The sequence below is a fragment of the Nerophis lumbriciformis genome, linkage group LG18 (genome assembly GCF_033978685.3).
Source record: "Nerophis lumbriciformis linkage group LG18, RoL_Nlum_v2.1, whole genome shotgun sequence".
Lineage (NCBI taxonomy): Eukaryota > Metazoa > Chordata > Actinopteri > Syngnathiformes > Syngnathidae > Nerophis > Nerophis lumbriciformis.
This window is the reverse complement of record NC_084565.2, coordinates 45,295,001-45,310,631: the sequence shown is the minus strand read 5'-3', so window position 1 is coordinate 45,310,631 and position 15,631 is coordinate 45,295,001. Positions and strand designations below refer to the sequence as shown.

Here is a 15,631-nt window from a genome sequence, read left to right as displayed (position 1 = left end):
TGCAATAGTAAGTTGCTCGAAGATAAAGTGATTCATACTGCACTTATATACTGTTACTATTAAAGACGCTAGAGCAGGAGCAGGCACTACCGGTACTTTTGTAGTAAACCATGGGCGAGCCTGCCCGTCAACTTAATGAGTGCACTTTAACTCAGGTACCGGTCCGTGGATCGATTGGTACCGGGCCGCACAAAAAATTAAAAATACAAATTAAAATATGTATTTTTTTATTTTTATTTAATCAACATAAAAAACACAAGATACACTTACAATTAGTGCACCAACCCAAAAAACCTCCCTCCCCCATTCTCACTCATTCACACAAAAGGGTTGTTTCTTTCTGTTATTAATATTCTGCTTCCTACATTATATATCAATATATATATATATATATATATATATTTTATTTTTTATTAATTTTTAAAAAAAGGTCCTTATCTTCACCATACCTGGTTGTCCAAATTAGGCATAATAATTAGAGATGTCGATAAATGCTTTAAAATGTAATATCGGAAATTATCGGTATCGGTTCTTTTATTATCGGTATCGTTTTTTTGTTTTTTTTTATTAAATGAACATCAAAAACACAAGATACACTTACAATTAGTGCACCAACCCAAAAAACCTCCCTCCCCCATTTATTCTCATTCTCACTCATTCACACAAAAGGGTTGTTTCTTTCTGTTATTAATATTGTGGTTCCTACATTATATATCAATATATATCAATACAGTCTGCAAGGGATACAGTCCGTAAGCACACATGATTGTATTTTTTTATGACAAAAAATAATAAAAAGGTTGGGGACCACTGCTTCAACTGATGTCCTTGGCAGACCGTTAAGCTATTTATTGCACAACTAGACAACGCAAAAGAGAGCAGATTTGTCATTGTTGTGACAAAGAAAGACAGGTATGTGAGATATATATTTATACCCGTCCTAGATCTAGAACACTGGTTGCTGTACTTAAACGGGAAAAGTGGCCAAGACGCAAATTGTGCACACCCTGGGTAGTTATACATTAGGGCTGGGAATCTTTGGTCACCACATGATTCAATGCAATTCGATTCTTGGGGTAACGATTCGATTCGGAATAGATACTTGATTCAAAACGATTCTCGAGTCAAAATCCATACTTTTTAATACTATTGGGTGCCAGTTCTATGATTAACTACATTCCTCCATAAAATAGATAAACAGCTGCAATACATTTCTATATTACTTAGAAAAAAATGGTTTTTGTTTAATAAAATTCTACCCAAACATTTAATAAAGTCAAATACTACTAAGGCAACAAGAGAAGTATGCAACACTTCTCGTTTTCTAAACTAAATGTGTACCTTCAAACAATATGGACATCCACATCAACAATATGATTTGCCTGAGATGTTGCACAGGACAGATAAAATAAACAAAAAAATACAAGTTTTTTTTTTTTATCGATTAAGAATCATTACAAATAAGAATCGCGATTCAATCGAAAATCGATTTTATTTTATTTTTTGACCCCCTTGTTGTCTACAATATAGATTAAAAGTAGTTAACTTCTTCATAGGACTATAATACATGCACTGTACACTGGCATTGGGACTTCAACTCTTATTGATCAGTTATATTTATGTGTGTTCATAACATTTATTTAATAATACCACCTTAACATTTGACAACCAAACAATTACACAAGGCGACTCAGTAAAGAATCTGGGTATTATCTTCCACCCAACTCTCTCCTTTGAGTCACACATTAAGAGTGTTACTAAAACGGCCTTCTTTCATCTCCGTAATATCGCTAAAATTCGTTCTATTTTATCCACTAGCGACGCTGAGATCATTATTCATGCGTTCGTTACGTCTCGTCTCGACTACTGTAACGTATTATTTTGGGGTCTCCCTATGTCTAGCATTAAAAGACTACAATTGGTACAAAATGCGGCTGCTAGACTTTTGACAAGAACAAGAAAGTTTGATCATATTACGCCTATACTGTATATACCTTTATATACATATATACATATATATATACCTATACTGGCTCACCTGCACTGGCTTCCTGTGCACTTAAGATGTGACTTTAAGGTTTTACTACTTACGTATAAAATACTACACGGTCTAGCTCCGTCCTATCTTGTCGATTGTATTGTACCATATGTCCCGGCAAGAAATCTGCGTTCAAAGAACTCCGGCTTATTAGTGATTCCCAGAGCCCAAAAAAAGTCTGCGGGCTATAGAGCGTTTTCTATTGGGGCTCCAGTACTATGGAATGCCCTCCCGGTAACAATTAGAGATGCTACCTCAGTAGAAGCATTTAAGTCCCATTTTAAAACTCATTTGTATACTCTAGCCTTTAAATAGCCCCCCTGTTAGACCAGTTGATCTGCCGTTTCTTTTCTTTTCTCCTCTGCTCCCCTATTCCTTGTGGAGGGGGGTGGGCGCAGGTCCGGTGGCCATGGATGAAGTGCTGGCTGTCCAGAGTCGGGACCTGGGGTGGACCGCTCGCCTGTGCATCGGCTGGGAACATCTCTGCGCTGCTGACCCGTCTCCGCTCGAGATGGTGTCCTGCTGGCCCCACTATGGACTGGACTCTTACCGTATTTTCCGCACCATAAGCCGCCCTGGGTTAAAAGCCGCGCCTTCAATGAACGGCATATTTCAAAACTTTGTCCACCTATAAGCCGCCCCGTGTTATAAGCCGCATCTAACTGCGCTAAAGGAATGTCAAAAAAACAGTCAGATAGGTCAGTCAAACTTTAATAATATATTAAAAACCAGCGTGATGTGGGCGCGCATGGAGTCGTATATCAACATGGACGGAGCTGCGTGAAAAAAGCCACCCGGCCTCTTCGCGTAAACTTACCTTAACCACTCGCTCATCTTTTCTTCATCCATCCATCCCTTCGAGTTAGCTTTTATGATGACGCCGGCTGGAAAGGTCTCTTTTGGCAAGGTCTTCCTTTTGAATATCACCATGGGTGGAAGTTTCTGGCCATTAGCATGGCAAGCTAGAACCACAGTGAAGGATGACTTCTCATTCCCTGTGGTGCGAATATTCACCGTACGTGCTCCCGTTGTATCCACAGTGCGGTTCACAGGAATATCAAAAGTCAGTGGAACCTCGTCCATGTTGATAATGTTCTCTGGCCGGATCTTTTTTTCAGCTATCTTGTTTTTACAATATGCACGGAAAGTAGCCAGCTTTTCTTGAAAGTCTTTAGGCAGTTGCTGTGAAATAGTAGTCCGTGTGCGGATGGAGAGATTGCGTCTTTTCATGAACCGGAAACCTGTCGCTTAGTAGGAGCCATTTTGTGGTCTTTACAGATGTAAACACACAAAGTAAATGAAACGTAATATCCGCGCGCTTCTTCTTCTTCTACCGGGGCGGGTGGTTGCTTACAGTAGAAGAAGAAGCGCTTCCTGTTCTATGGGGGCGGGTGCCTACCTTGGCGGTTGCTTGCGTAGAAGAAGAAGCACTTCCTCTTCTACGGGGAAAAAAGATGGCGGCTGTTTACCGTAGTTGCGAGACCGAAACTTTATGAAAATGAATCTTAATATTAATCCATATATAAAGCGCACCGGGTTATAAGCCGCACTGTCAGCTTTTGAGTAAATTTGTGGTTTTTAGGTGCGGCTAATAGTGCGGAAAATACGGTACTATTATGTTGGATCCACTATGGACTGGACTCTCTCACTATTATGTTAGATCCACTCGACATCCATTGCTTTCGGTCTCCCCTAGAGGGGGGGGGGTTACCCACATATGCGGTCCTCTCCAAGGTTTCTCATAGTCATTCACATCGACGTCCCACTGGGGTGAGTTTTTCCTTGCCCTTATGTGGGCTTTGTACCGAGGATGTCGTTGTGGCTTGTGCAGCCCTTTGAGACACTTGTGATTTAGGGCTATATAAATAAACATTGATTGATTGATTGATTGATAATTAGCAGACCTACATGATAGAATGTACACATTACATTTCAATGATAGAACAAAAAATAGTTAGTTACTGAACATCATAGTTCAAATAGGATTTCTCCAAGTTATGCACTCCAAATTGCCAACAGTTAACGTATACAACTTTGTGTATACTGTGAAACTTGATATTTTAGTTGACTAAAGCTAAATCCATTTAGATGACTAAAATATGACTAAAACATTTTTGTGACTAAAATCTGCTGTCAAAACTAAGATGACCAAGCGGTTCTTACCCCAGCAGAACTTGCTCATCGGATGTCCCGGGACGGCCAAGCTTCCAAATAACATCTCCTTACGATGTGAGTCCGAAGGCCTCGCTAACTGATATTCTGAACACGACAGGAGAGAATACACAACCTTAAAAAGGTATTACATGCAACAATGAATGATGTCATCATGGACTCACCACTGTCCACCGCCTCCACCTCCCTGTCGATGGCGTCCTCAATCATCAGAGGACAGATGAAGAACTGCGCCCACCTGGAACACAAAAAAGGTATCCAGCAGAAACTAGTAAGTTCTGGAGGAGGTGGCGAGCTCACCTGTCGAGCGCCTCCCTGAAATGTTTCTTCTGCACGTCAAACTGGAAGATGGTTCTCTCGCAGTCCGTGGAGGCGTTGTCACTTCCACCGTGCTTCTTGAGGAAGGCGTCGAAGCCGTTCTCCGCCGGATACTTCTCGCTACCCATGAACACCACTGAGGAGGAAGAGAAGGGAACAATGAAAAGAGGAAAGACGCCACTGCAGATATTGATGTCATTGAATGTGGCGCATTTTTATTATCGCCACACCTTGAAAATAAGGGCTTTGTTGTACTCGAAAACAAATTAAAGTACCGTATTTTCCGCACTATAAGGCGCACCTAAAAACCACAAATTTTCTCAAAAGCTGACAGTGCGCCTTATAACCCGGTGCGCTTTATATATGGATAAATATTAAGATTCATTTTCATAAAGTTTCGGTCTCGTAACTACGGTAAACAGCCGCCATCTTTTTTTCCGGTAGAACAGGAAGCGCTTCTTCTTCTACACAAGCAACCGCCAAGGTAAGCACCCGCCCCCATAGAACAGGAAGCGCTTCTTCTTCTACTGTAAGCAACCACCCGCCCGCGTAGAAGAAGAAAAAGCGCGCGGATATTACCGTACGTTTCATTTCCTTTGTGTGTTTACATCTGTAAAGACCACAAAATGGCTCCTACTAAACGACAGGGATCCGGTTCATGAAAAGACGCAATCTCTCCATCCGCACACGGATTACTATTTCACAGCAACTGATATTCCTGTGAACCGCACTGTGGATACAACGGGAGCACGTACGGTGAATATTCGCACCACAGGGAATGAGAAGTCATCCTTCACTGTGGTTCTAGCTTGCCATGCTAATGGACAGAAACTTCCACCCATGGTGATATTCAAAAGGAAGACCTTGCCAAAAGAGACCTTTCCAGCCGGCGTCATCATAAAAGCTAACTCGAAGGGATGGATGAAGAAAAGATGAGCGAGTGGTTAAGGTAAGTTTAAGTTTACGCGAAGAGGCCGGGTGGCTTTTTTCACGCAGCTCCGTCCATGTTGATATACGACTCCATGCGCGCCCACATCACGCTGGTTTTAATATATTATTAAAGTTTGACTGACCTATTTGACTGTTTTTTTGACATTCCTTTAGCGCAGTTAGATGCGGCTTACAACACGGGGCGGGGCGGCTTATAGGTGGACAAAGTTTTGAAATATGCCGTTCATTGAAGGCGCGGCTTATAACCCAGGGCGCTTTATGGTGCGGAAAATACGGTAGCCTACTATCAAAATGACTTTAAAAGTCTTATATAAGTGTTATAATGAAGACAACACATGATGTAAGTGTCTATATTAGCTATATTAGCCTACTATCAAAATGACTTTAAAAGTCATATATAAGTGTTATAATGAAGACAACACATGATGCAAGTGTCTATATTAGCCTACTATCAAAATGACTTTTAAAGTCTTATATAAGTGTTATAATGAAGACAACACATGATGTAAGTGTCTATATTAGCCTACTATCAAAATGACTTTAAAAGTCTTATATAAGTGTTATAATGAAGACAACACATGATGTAAGTGTCTATTTTAGTTATATTAGCCTACTATCAAAATGACTTTAAAAGTCTTATATAAGTGATATAATGAAGACAACACATGACGTGTCTATATTAGCCTACTATCAAAATGTCTTTAAAAGCCTTATATAAGTGTTATAATGAAGACAACACATGACGTGTCTATATTAGCCTACTATCAAAATTACTTTAAAAGTCTTATATAAGTGTTATAATGAAGACAACACATGATATAAGTGTCTATATTAGCTATATTAGCCTACTATCAAAATGACTTTAAAAGTCTTATATAAGTGTTAAAATGAAGTCAACACATGATGTAAGTGTCTATATTAGCCTACTATCAAAATGACTTTAAAAGTCTTATATAAGTGTTATAATGAAGACAACACATGATGTAAGTGTCTATATTAGCTATATTAGCTTACAATCAAAATGACTATAAAAGTCTTATATAAGTGTTATAATGAAGACAACACATGATGTAAGTGTCTATATTAGCCTACTATCAAAATTACTATAAAAGTCTTATATAAGTGTTATAATGAAGACAACACATGATGTAAGTGTCTATATTAGCCTACTATCAAAATTACTATAAAAGTCTTATATAAGTGTTATAATGAAGACAACACATGATGTAAGTGTCTATATTAGCCTACTATCAAAATGACTTTAAAAGTCTAATATAAATGTTATAATGAAGACAACACATGATGTAAGTGTCTATATTAGCCTACTATCAAAATGACTTTAAAAGCCTTATATAAGTGTTATAATGAAGACAACACATGACGTGTCTATATTAGCCTACTATCAAAATGACTTTAAAAGTCTTATATAAGTGTTATAATGAAGACAACACATGATGTACCGTAAGTGTCTATATTAGCCTACTATCAAAATGACTTTAAAAGTCTTATATAAGTGTTATAATGAAGACAACACATGATGTTAGTGTCTATATTAGCCTACTATCAAACTGACTTTAAAAGTCTTATATAAGTGTCATAATGAAGACAACACATGACGTAAGTGTCTATATTAGCCTACTATCAAAATGACTTTAAAAGTCTTATATAAGTGTTATAATGAAGACAACACATGATGTGTCTATATTAGCCTACTATCAAAAGGACTTTAAAAGTCTTATATAAGTGTTATAATGAAGACAACACATGATGTAAGTGTCTATATTAGCCTACTATCAAAATGACTTTAAAAGTCTTATATAAGTGTTATAATGAAGACAACACATGATGTAAGTGTCTATATTAGCCTACTATCAAAATGACTTTAAAAGCCTTATATAAGTGTTATAATGAAGGCAACACATGATGTAAGTGTCTATATTAGCCTACTATCAAAATGATTACGAGTCGCAGGCTGACACAAATCTTGGTTGACAGAAATGTTGAAATGTAATATTTATTCTACACATTAGAAATCATTAGTAAATCAGAGGCTACTCAGAAGGTGAGATAACTTCTGGTAATGACTGTCTTTTAATGGCCAAAGGTATAGATGTGTGTGTCCAAGTTAAAGGTATAGATGTGTGTGTCCAAGTTAAAGGTATAGATGTGTGTGTGTCCAAGTTAAAGGTATAGATGTGTGTGTGTCCAAGTTAAAGGTATAGATGTGTGTGTGTCCAAGTTAAAGGTATAGATGTGTGTGTGTCCAAGTTAAAGGTATAGATGTGTGTGTCCAAGTTAAAGGTATAGATGTGTGTGTCCAAGTTAAAGGTATAGATGTGTGTGTCCAAGTTAAAGGTATAGATGTGTGTGTCCAAGTTAAAGGTATAGATGTGTGTGTCCAAGTTAAAGGTATAGATGTGTGTGTCCAAGTTAAAGGTATAGATGTGTGTGTCCAAGTTAAAAGGTATAGATGTGTGTGTCCAAGTTAAAAGGTATAGATGTGTGTGTCCAAGTTAAAGGTATAGATGTGTGTGTCCAAGTTAAAGGTATAGATGTGTGTGTGTCCAAGTTAAAGGTATAGATGTGTGTGTCCAAGTTAAAGGTATAGATGTGTGTGTCCAAGTTAAAGGTATAGATGTGTGTGTGTCCAAGTTAAAGGTATAGATGTGTGTGTGTCCAAGTTAAAAGGTATAGATGTGTGTGTCCAAGTTAAAGGAAACGGCACTCCAACAAGTCAATGACATCAACAAAGTTCACCTTCGTGCATTCATGCACAGCATAAGACGTTTGGTGGACAAAATGAGACAAAGAAGGAGTGGAAGATTTTACATGTAAACAAACTGTTGCGTCACAGTCCACACTATGGTGAGTTCAAGAACCGCCAAAATGAGTAGGACAGAAGGATGTTGAGCAAATAGTGTCATCAGTGAAGCAGACACAGCAACATATTTCAACAGTGCTAGTGTCATGTTTGTCCTCAAACTAAAACATGATTTTTCAGCCATCTTCAATCCTTCTTTACAAACACTCCAGGGAGCCACTCAAGTGTGAATGGTTATGGAGAAGGACTTACTGTGCTCCAGGAAGTGGGCGAGGCCAGGGAGGTCGTCAGGGTCACTGAAGCTACCCACATTGATGCACAATGCAGCTGCAGCCTGGACACACACACACACACACACACACACACATTAAATCAATGATAATTCATCTACCCACATTGATGCACAATGCAGCTGCAGCCTGGACACACACACACACACACACACACACACATTAAATCAATGATAATTCATCTACCCACATTGATGCACAATGCAGCTGCAGCCTGGACACACACACACACACACACACATACATTAAATCAATGATAATTCATCTACCCACATTGATGCACAATGCAGCTGCAGCCTGGACACACACACACACACACACACATACATTAAATCAATGATAATTCATCTACCCACATTGATGCACAATGCAGCTGCAGCCTGGACACACACACACACACACACACACACACACATACATTAAATCAATGATAATTCATCTACCCACATTGATGCACAATGCAGCTGCAGCCTGGACAAACACACACACACGTAGGGCTGCAGCTAACGATTATTTTTCTATCGATTAATCTATAGATTATTTTTTTCGATTAATCGGTTAATCTATAGATTATTTTTTTCGATTAATCTATAGATTATTTTTCCTTTTACCGATTTTTTTTTTAATTTAAAATGAAGAGGAAAAAATAAATGTAGGCCAGTTTTTTCAAAAGGCATGGCTTTTATTTACAAAAAAAAAAGTATGGCCACTCAGTCAACATTGACAACAACATGACAAAATATTCTGTAACAATGTAAACATTTAAAACTTTTAACATTTAACAAAATTAAAAGTAGCTTATTTGCTTTTTAATGTGCAAATATAAAAGTAAACATCCAGTGCAAATCTTAATATTCTGGAATAGTATAAGCATTTCAAAAGTAAAAGTATTGCTTATTTTGCTTTAAAATGTGCAAAAATAAAGATAAACATCCAATACAAAAAAGTGCAAAATGGAAATATTCTGTAACAAGTGTAAACATTTCAACAAAAGTAAAAGTATTGCTTATTTGCTAAAATGTGCAAAAATAAAGCTAAACATCCAATACAAAAAAGTGTACAGTGTAAACATTTCAACAAAAGTAAAAGTATTGCTTATTTTGCTTAATAACACAACAATGATAGTATGATTAAAGTGAAAGTTAATTGTTGGTTTGTACATAGTATATGTAACTGTTAATGTTGTAAAAGGTATTTGCACAACTAATTAACGTTAGCGTTTGTGACACGTCTTGTGCCGTGGGGTTCTTTCAGGACCGACAGACTGAACGCCAGACGGCTTTGCCAGGTTTACAATCTTTTCATTTTACACAAAGTCTTTTCTCTTCCAACTGCGCGGATCGCGCACCTGGGCACGATTGCGGCGTCGCTCCCGGCGCGCCCCGCCTCGCCGCTCGCTGGCCGCCGCCGCCTCCTCTCCACAGCGTTAAAGAGGAGCGCGTCTTTGTAAACACTGAACAGGCATGCCAAACGCGCCTCTCAGAGCGAAACGGTGCTTTAGTTTATGAATTTACAACGCAGATACAAATGACACATTCATGTTTTTGTGTAATAATGACAACGTATACGCACGCGGACGATTGACTTGTTGATGGTGATGGCAAGAACGCTGTCGGGGGTTTTCTTTTCAAATGTTCGTTCATAGCCGTTGTGCTGCTATGATAGGCCATTTCCGCTCGACACAGTGTGCATACAATTGAAATACTCCCACACTTTTGACGACTTTTGGCGTGCTTTTTTCCCCTCGCTTGCATCGTCTGCTTTGCGCTCCGCCATGACAGTAGTGTGACGTAAATATGCGACGCGCCGACGCACAAAAACGGCGTCGACGTATTTACGTAACCGATGACGTCGACTACGTCGACGCGTCGTTTCAGCCTTAACACACACATACATTAAATCAATGATAATTCATCTACCCACATTGATGCACAATGCAGCTGCAGCCTGGACAAACACACACACACACACACACACACACACACACACACACACACACACACACACACACACACACACACACACACACACACACACACACACACACACACACACACACACACACATTAATTCAATGATAACTCATCCATTATTTGTCTCCCACCTGCTTCTCTTTCTTCTTCTTGGCTACATTGTCCTCATCCAGCTCGTCAAAGTCGCTGTCCTGCTCCTCCTCTTCATTTTCCTCCTCTTCCTCTTCTGATCCCTCACCAGAATCCTCTTCACTGTCCTCCGCCTCATCCCCAGCATCCCCCTGGCCCACTTCCTCTCCGTTGCCATCAGTCCTGCTGAAGTCGGAGATGAGCAAGGCTCTCAGGCCGTTACTGAGCTGGATACATCTGCATGGGAAAGCACACACCAGATGAAGATTGCTCACTTTATCCCACTCTTCCTCCCACCTGTATTTCTTAGGGTCGCTGGGCGATTTGATGATCTCCTGGTCTCCCTGCTCGTCAGTCTCCGCAGTCCTAAAATCCTGCTGAGTTGGGGGTTCACCTTGGTCTGGAGCACAGACCTGACCTGACGTGTTGCCAGCGCCGACTGACTTGTTGGTCTGAGGCATTCTCACGAGTGCTGCAACATGCAGATATATTCTTTACTGTACTTTCTTACATTCTCACACAGTGCTGCAACATGCAGATATATTCTTTACTGTTGTTTCTTACATTCTCACACAGTGCTGCAACATGCAGATATATTCTTTACTGTTGTTTCTTACATTCTCACACAGTGCTGCAACATGCAGATATATTCTTTACTGTTGTTTCTTACATTCTCACACAGTGCTGCAACATGCAGATATATTCTTTACTGTTGTTTCTTACATTCTCACGAGTGCTGCAACATGCAGATATATTCTTTACTGTTGTTTCTTACATTCTCACACAGTGCTGCAACATGCAGATATATTCTTTACTGTACTTTATTACATTCTCACACAGTGCTGCAACATGCAGATATATTCTTTACTGTAGTTTCTTACATTCTCACGAGTGCTGCAACATGCAGATATATTCTTTACTGTACTTTCTTTGACAAACATCTCATATTTAGTTTACAGCTATTGTATTAAGAAGCATGATATGTTTAAATGAGATCAATTAGAAGAAAAGAGGCTTGATGTTAGCTTTGACTAATCCCGGTGTGAATTCAAGCTAGCTAGCTTAAATCTACCTTGAAATTAAGAGCGGGTTCCGGGGTTCAGCAGCCTATTACGCCGCATGTGTAGTCCAGAATATGACACAGCACTTTTAAGTCAAACAAATATATCATTAAGAGCCTTACCGCCGATTATTTGAGGTTATTGGAGTTCAAGAAGCGCCCAGGCCAACGCGGAGTAAGGAGCCTCATTGGGAGCCGTAAGGAAGCCTGTGATTGGCTCAGGACGAGCCTTCTCCGGTACAACGGGGCACCTGATTGGTCAACTGGTTGACCACTTCCGCTTCTTCTTCACGATTTGAGCAAGTTTTCTTGTGAATGTTTTTATTTCAAGTGCATGAATTGTCTCCAGCATCCCCCGCCACCCCGAAAGGGACAAGCGGTAGGAAAATGCATGGAATTATACAGAGAAATAATTCAAATGTAAAACGTTAGTACTAATTATAAGATCAAAACTGCCTATTAATAAAGAGTCACATCCATGAAAGCCCAAAGTCATAATAATGAGATAAAAAGGTAAAATAAAATAGAAAGTTACAAATGTTAGAGGAAATTATTAGATCATTACATTTATGAGATAAGAATTGTTTCAATCTCATAACTAAACGATTTAACATTGTAGGCAATATTCTTATATCACTTGAGTCGAAATGATAAGAAAGTCAAAATTATGAGATTAAAAAGTCATAATTGTGAGATAATACATCGAAATAATGAGATAATAAAGTCAAAACTTTGAGATTATCAAGCAACCTTTTTTAATACTTACAAGTGTGACGTAGCATTGGGGTAATTTTTTAGGGCTTTAGGGCATTTTTTAGGTCATTTTTTAGGGCTTCCGTAGATTGTGGCTTTTCAAAATGAGGCAATTCTTATGTTATGGGCGAGGGCGGACCTACGTCACTTCCGCCCTCCAATCCCCTAGCAACGCAGTCGCCATATTGAATTCGTTGAAAACAAACCAGCTCACAGCGAACACAGCATTGACAGAAAAGGCATTTAACGAGGTTTCACGGCATTTTAAACTGTTCTAAATGGCGTATGATTATGTAAATAGTCTTTCCAGTGAGGCTAGGTTAAGATACGAGTTAAAATGTTCTGTAGTTGGATTAAACGACTGCCTAGCTTACCGCCTTCCAGCAGATGCGTGGACTGATAACCCTACACAATGGCCCCGGACATGGAATTTGGAAATCTTTATGTCTACCTCACAAGCGCACCAGGTCGGTTGTTAGCTTCGGTTGTTATGTAACGAATAAATCACATAAAAATGGTTAAATCACCCAAGGTATGTTGATAAATGATAATAAGGATGACACGGTGGCTACCAGTATCTGTATATTTATTATATCTGTAGAGAGCTCATTCAAATTCAGTTCAGTATTATGATTTATTATTTGCTGAATTACTGGAAATAGCCTTTATACCGTATGTTATTGTTGTGCAACAACAACAACTTCAGCTGTCGAACGTTATTCAGTAAAAATTCAACGGGTTCAACATTAGCATGGACGGTATAGCCAAGTTGTGGTTAAGAAGGTGGATTTTTGTTCCTTATATTTACCAGAAACGAAGTGATCCGAACACACGACCCGGGATTTTGGGGGACTCCAGTGAGAACCGTCCTCGTTTTCCCGGTGTAAAGATGCGAGCCATTTGTCTCGTCTCTGTGGGCTTTTAGCACGCTTTGGCAGAACAAAATACGACCTTTGTTTTCCCTGTTTCCAGTTGTGGTTTGCACAACCAAAAACAACACCGTTTTTTGGCATTTTGGAGGCAGAATGACGGGTTTAATCAGCGCAGGTCGACAGGTTAAAGAGTAATGGCGACGGTTTGTTTTCAACGCCAGTCAGGTTGCTATGGCTCGAAGAACCCGTATGTAGCTCAGTTGCCCGGATGTCGGCCCTGCCCCATAAATTGAGTCGAAATTATGAGATAAAAGTGGACTTTAAGACTTACTTTTGGGGTATTTATTTATTTTTTTGAGGCCAAAAAAAATCTGACTGTGCCAGCATTTTATGTTCTATTACATTTTTGGGGGAAATTCATAAAAACATTGAAGCTCAGTTTGGTCAGAACTAGCATATGAATATGAAATTATGTATACGAAAAAATGAATTGAGAAAAATAAACAGTCTTGAGGAGGATCTTTTAAATCTACTGTATTTGTGTAAAAGTCAAATCAGACAAACACTATGAGTAAAGATTGTTAATATTTTACTATACTGTACTAAATTGCATCTATAATATACAAACATTGACAATATTTGTACAATCACTTTGTGCTTGTCCTCCAAATGGGACAGAAACTGTAAGACAACAAGTGTACATCAACTTCCTCAACACGGCAAACAAAATAACTTCACAGCATCAGAACTTCTAAATCAATCTATCGTGTACAAAGTCACCAGAATGAATGAACAATACAATATAGTCATCGGTTACCAACAAAACGTGAGCTGGGAGACGCATTTTGGCAGAAGATTGGACCGGAAATGCACTCAAACTTTTGTCTTTTCTTTGCTGTTTTTTTTAGCACACACACGTTATTTCATCAGCTCAAAGATACTGTGCACAAACACAACAGTTAATATCATGATAATTAAATGCAGCACACACACACACACACACACACACACACACACACACACACACACACACACACACACACACACACACACACACACACGCAGGGAGGGAACCACGACAACGTCTTCTCCACCGCCATGTGGACCCCAGAGTACAAGCTACATGACACTCGTCCGTCGAGTTTCACGCCATTTTTCATTCTTTTTTTGCTAAGTGCGATTATTGAGGCTTGACGATGGCGGCTGCGACTCGGCCTGAGAGTTGTGCGTTGGTCACAACCAAAGAAACGAAAAGTTTTGCCTGGAGAGACAAAAAAAGAAAAAGGGAGGCTACCCGGACAAAAGGACAGTCAAGGATCAACATTGCCCCGGCTTTCGGGCTGACGATGGCCTGAAAGTTGTGCGTTGGTGACGCGGCCTGAGGGCGCCCTTCAAGTCGACTACGGATTGTTCTAAAACCAGTCAAAATGCGGAAATAATATTTGTCCTTCCGTTGGTTTGTTTTACGTTTTCTCCAAAACAACCAAAGAAACGAAAAGTTGTGCCTGAAGAGACAAAAAAAGGAAAAAGGGAGGCTACCCGGACAAAAGGACAGTCAAGGATCAACATTGCCCCGGCTTTTGGGCTGACGGTGGCGGCTGCGACTCGGCCTGAGAGTTGTGCGTTGGTGACGCGGCCTGAGGGCGTCCTTCAAGTCGACTACGGATTGTTCTAGAACGTAGCTCAGTGAGAAGCGGCCAGTCAAAGCGCGAAAACGGTATTTCTCCTTCCGTTGGTTTGTTTTAAGTTTGCTTCGTTTTTCAAAAATGGCGCGAGAATAAGTTCTATGAGTTCCTATGGCGTGAATGTGAAGACAAAAGCTTTTTCCATCTTTCCCTTCCTCACTGGAACAAATTGAAGTGGCGGATGAAGTAACTTGCGTTGTGCCTTGGCGGAGGGAGGCTCACACAATGACAACAAGAAGACAGATGGCAGTCAAACAAGTGGAAGGAAGTGTGTGTGAATGTGTGTGTGAGACGCCAGCACGACTGAGGAATGTGACCACAGTTGATCCACGCCATGGCGGCGGCGGCCCATCAGCAGCACTTCTGAGGTAGCTGGGCCGGCTTGTCGCTCAGTCTGGCCGTCTTGGTGCCGGGGACCGCCGGCGCCTCCACGTCCACCCGCTCCGACATCTTGACGCAGATGACGTCCACCAGGCGCTCGAAGACTTGCCGCACGTTGATGTTCTCCTTGGCGCTGGCCTCGTAGTACTCCAGACCTGCCGGCACAAAGACAATATTGCCCCCCCGCT

The 15,631-nt window shown here is 40.1% G+C and overlaps 2 protein-coding genes across 2 annotated transcripts in view; both read right to left on the bottom strand.

The window, feature by feature from the left end:
- LOC133618024 (nardilysin-like) overlaps positions 1 to 12,022 on the bottom strand; it is a 38,099-nt gene extending 26,077 nt beyond the window's left edge. Inside the window, exons 1-7 of the mRNA XM_061978480.1 lie at positions 11,876 to 12,022; positions 10,990 to 11,164; positions 10,695 to 10,929; positions 8,553 to 8,634; positions 4,511 to 4,664; positions 4,375 to 4,448; positions 4,202 to 4,297 (exon numbers count right to left, since the gene is read on the bottom strand). Coding sequence (XP_061834464.1) covers positions 4,202 to 4,297; positions 4,375 to 4,448; positions 4,511 to 4,664; positions 8,553 to 8,634; positions 10,695 to 10,929; positions 10,990 to 11,153 — 805 coding nt within the window. The 5' untranslated portion in view covers positions 11,154 to 11,164; positions 11,876 to 12,022. The remainder of the gene's footprint in view (positions 1 to 4,201; positions 4,298 to 4,374; positions 4,449 to 4,510; positions 4,665 to 8,552; positions 8,635 to 10,694; positions 10,930 to 10,989; positions 11,165 to 11,875) is intronic.
- A 1,740-nt stretch (positions 12,023 to 13,762) lies between these two features.
- Positions 13,763 to 15,631, bottom strand: part of rab3b (RAB3B, member RAS oncogene family) — a 12,735-nt gene continuing 10,866 nt past the window's right edge. Inside the window, exon 5 of the mRNA XM_061978481.1 lies at positions 13,763 to 15,598. Within this exon, the coding sequence (XP_061834465.1) occupies positions 15,414 to 15,598 (185 nt within the window). The 3' untranslated portion in view covers positions 13,763 to 15,413. The remainder of the gene's footprint in view (positions 15,599 to 15,631) is intronic.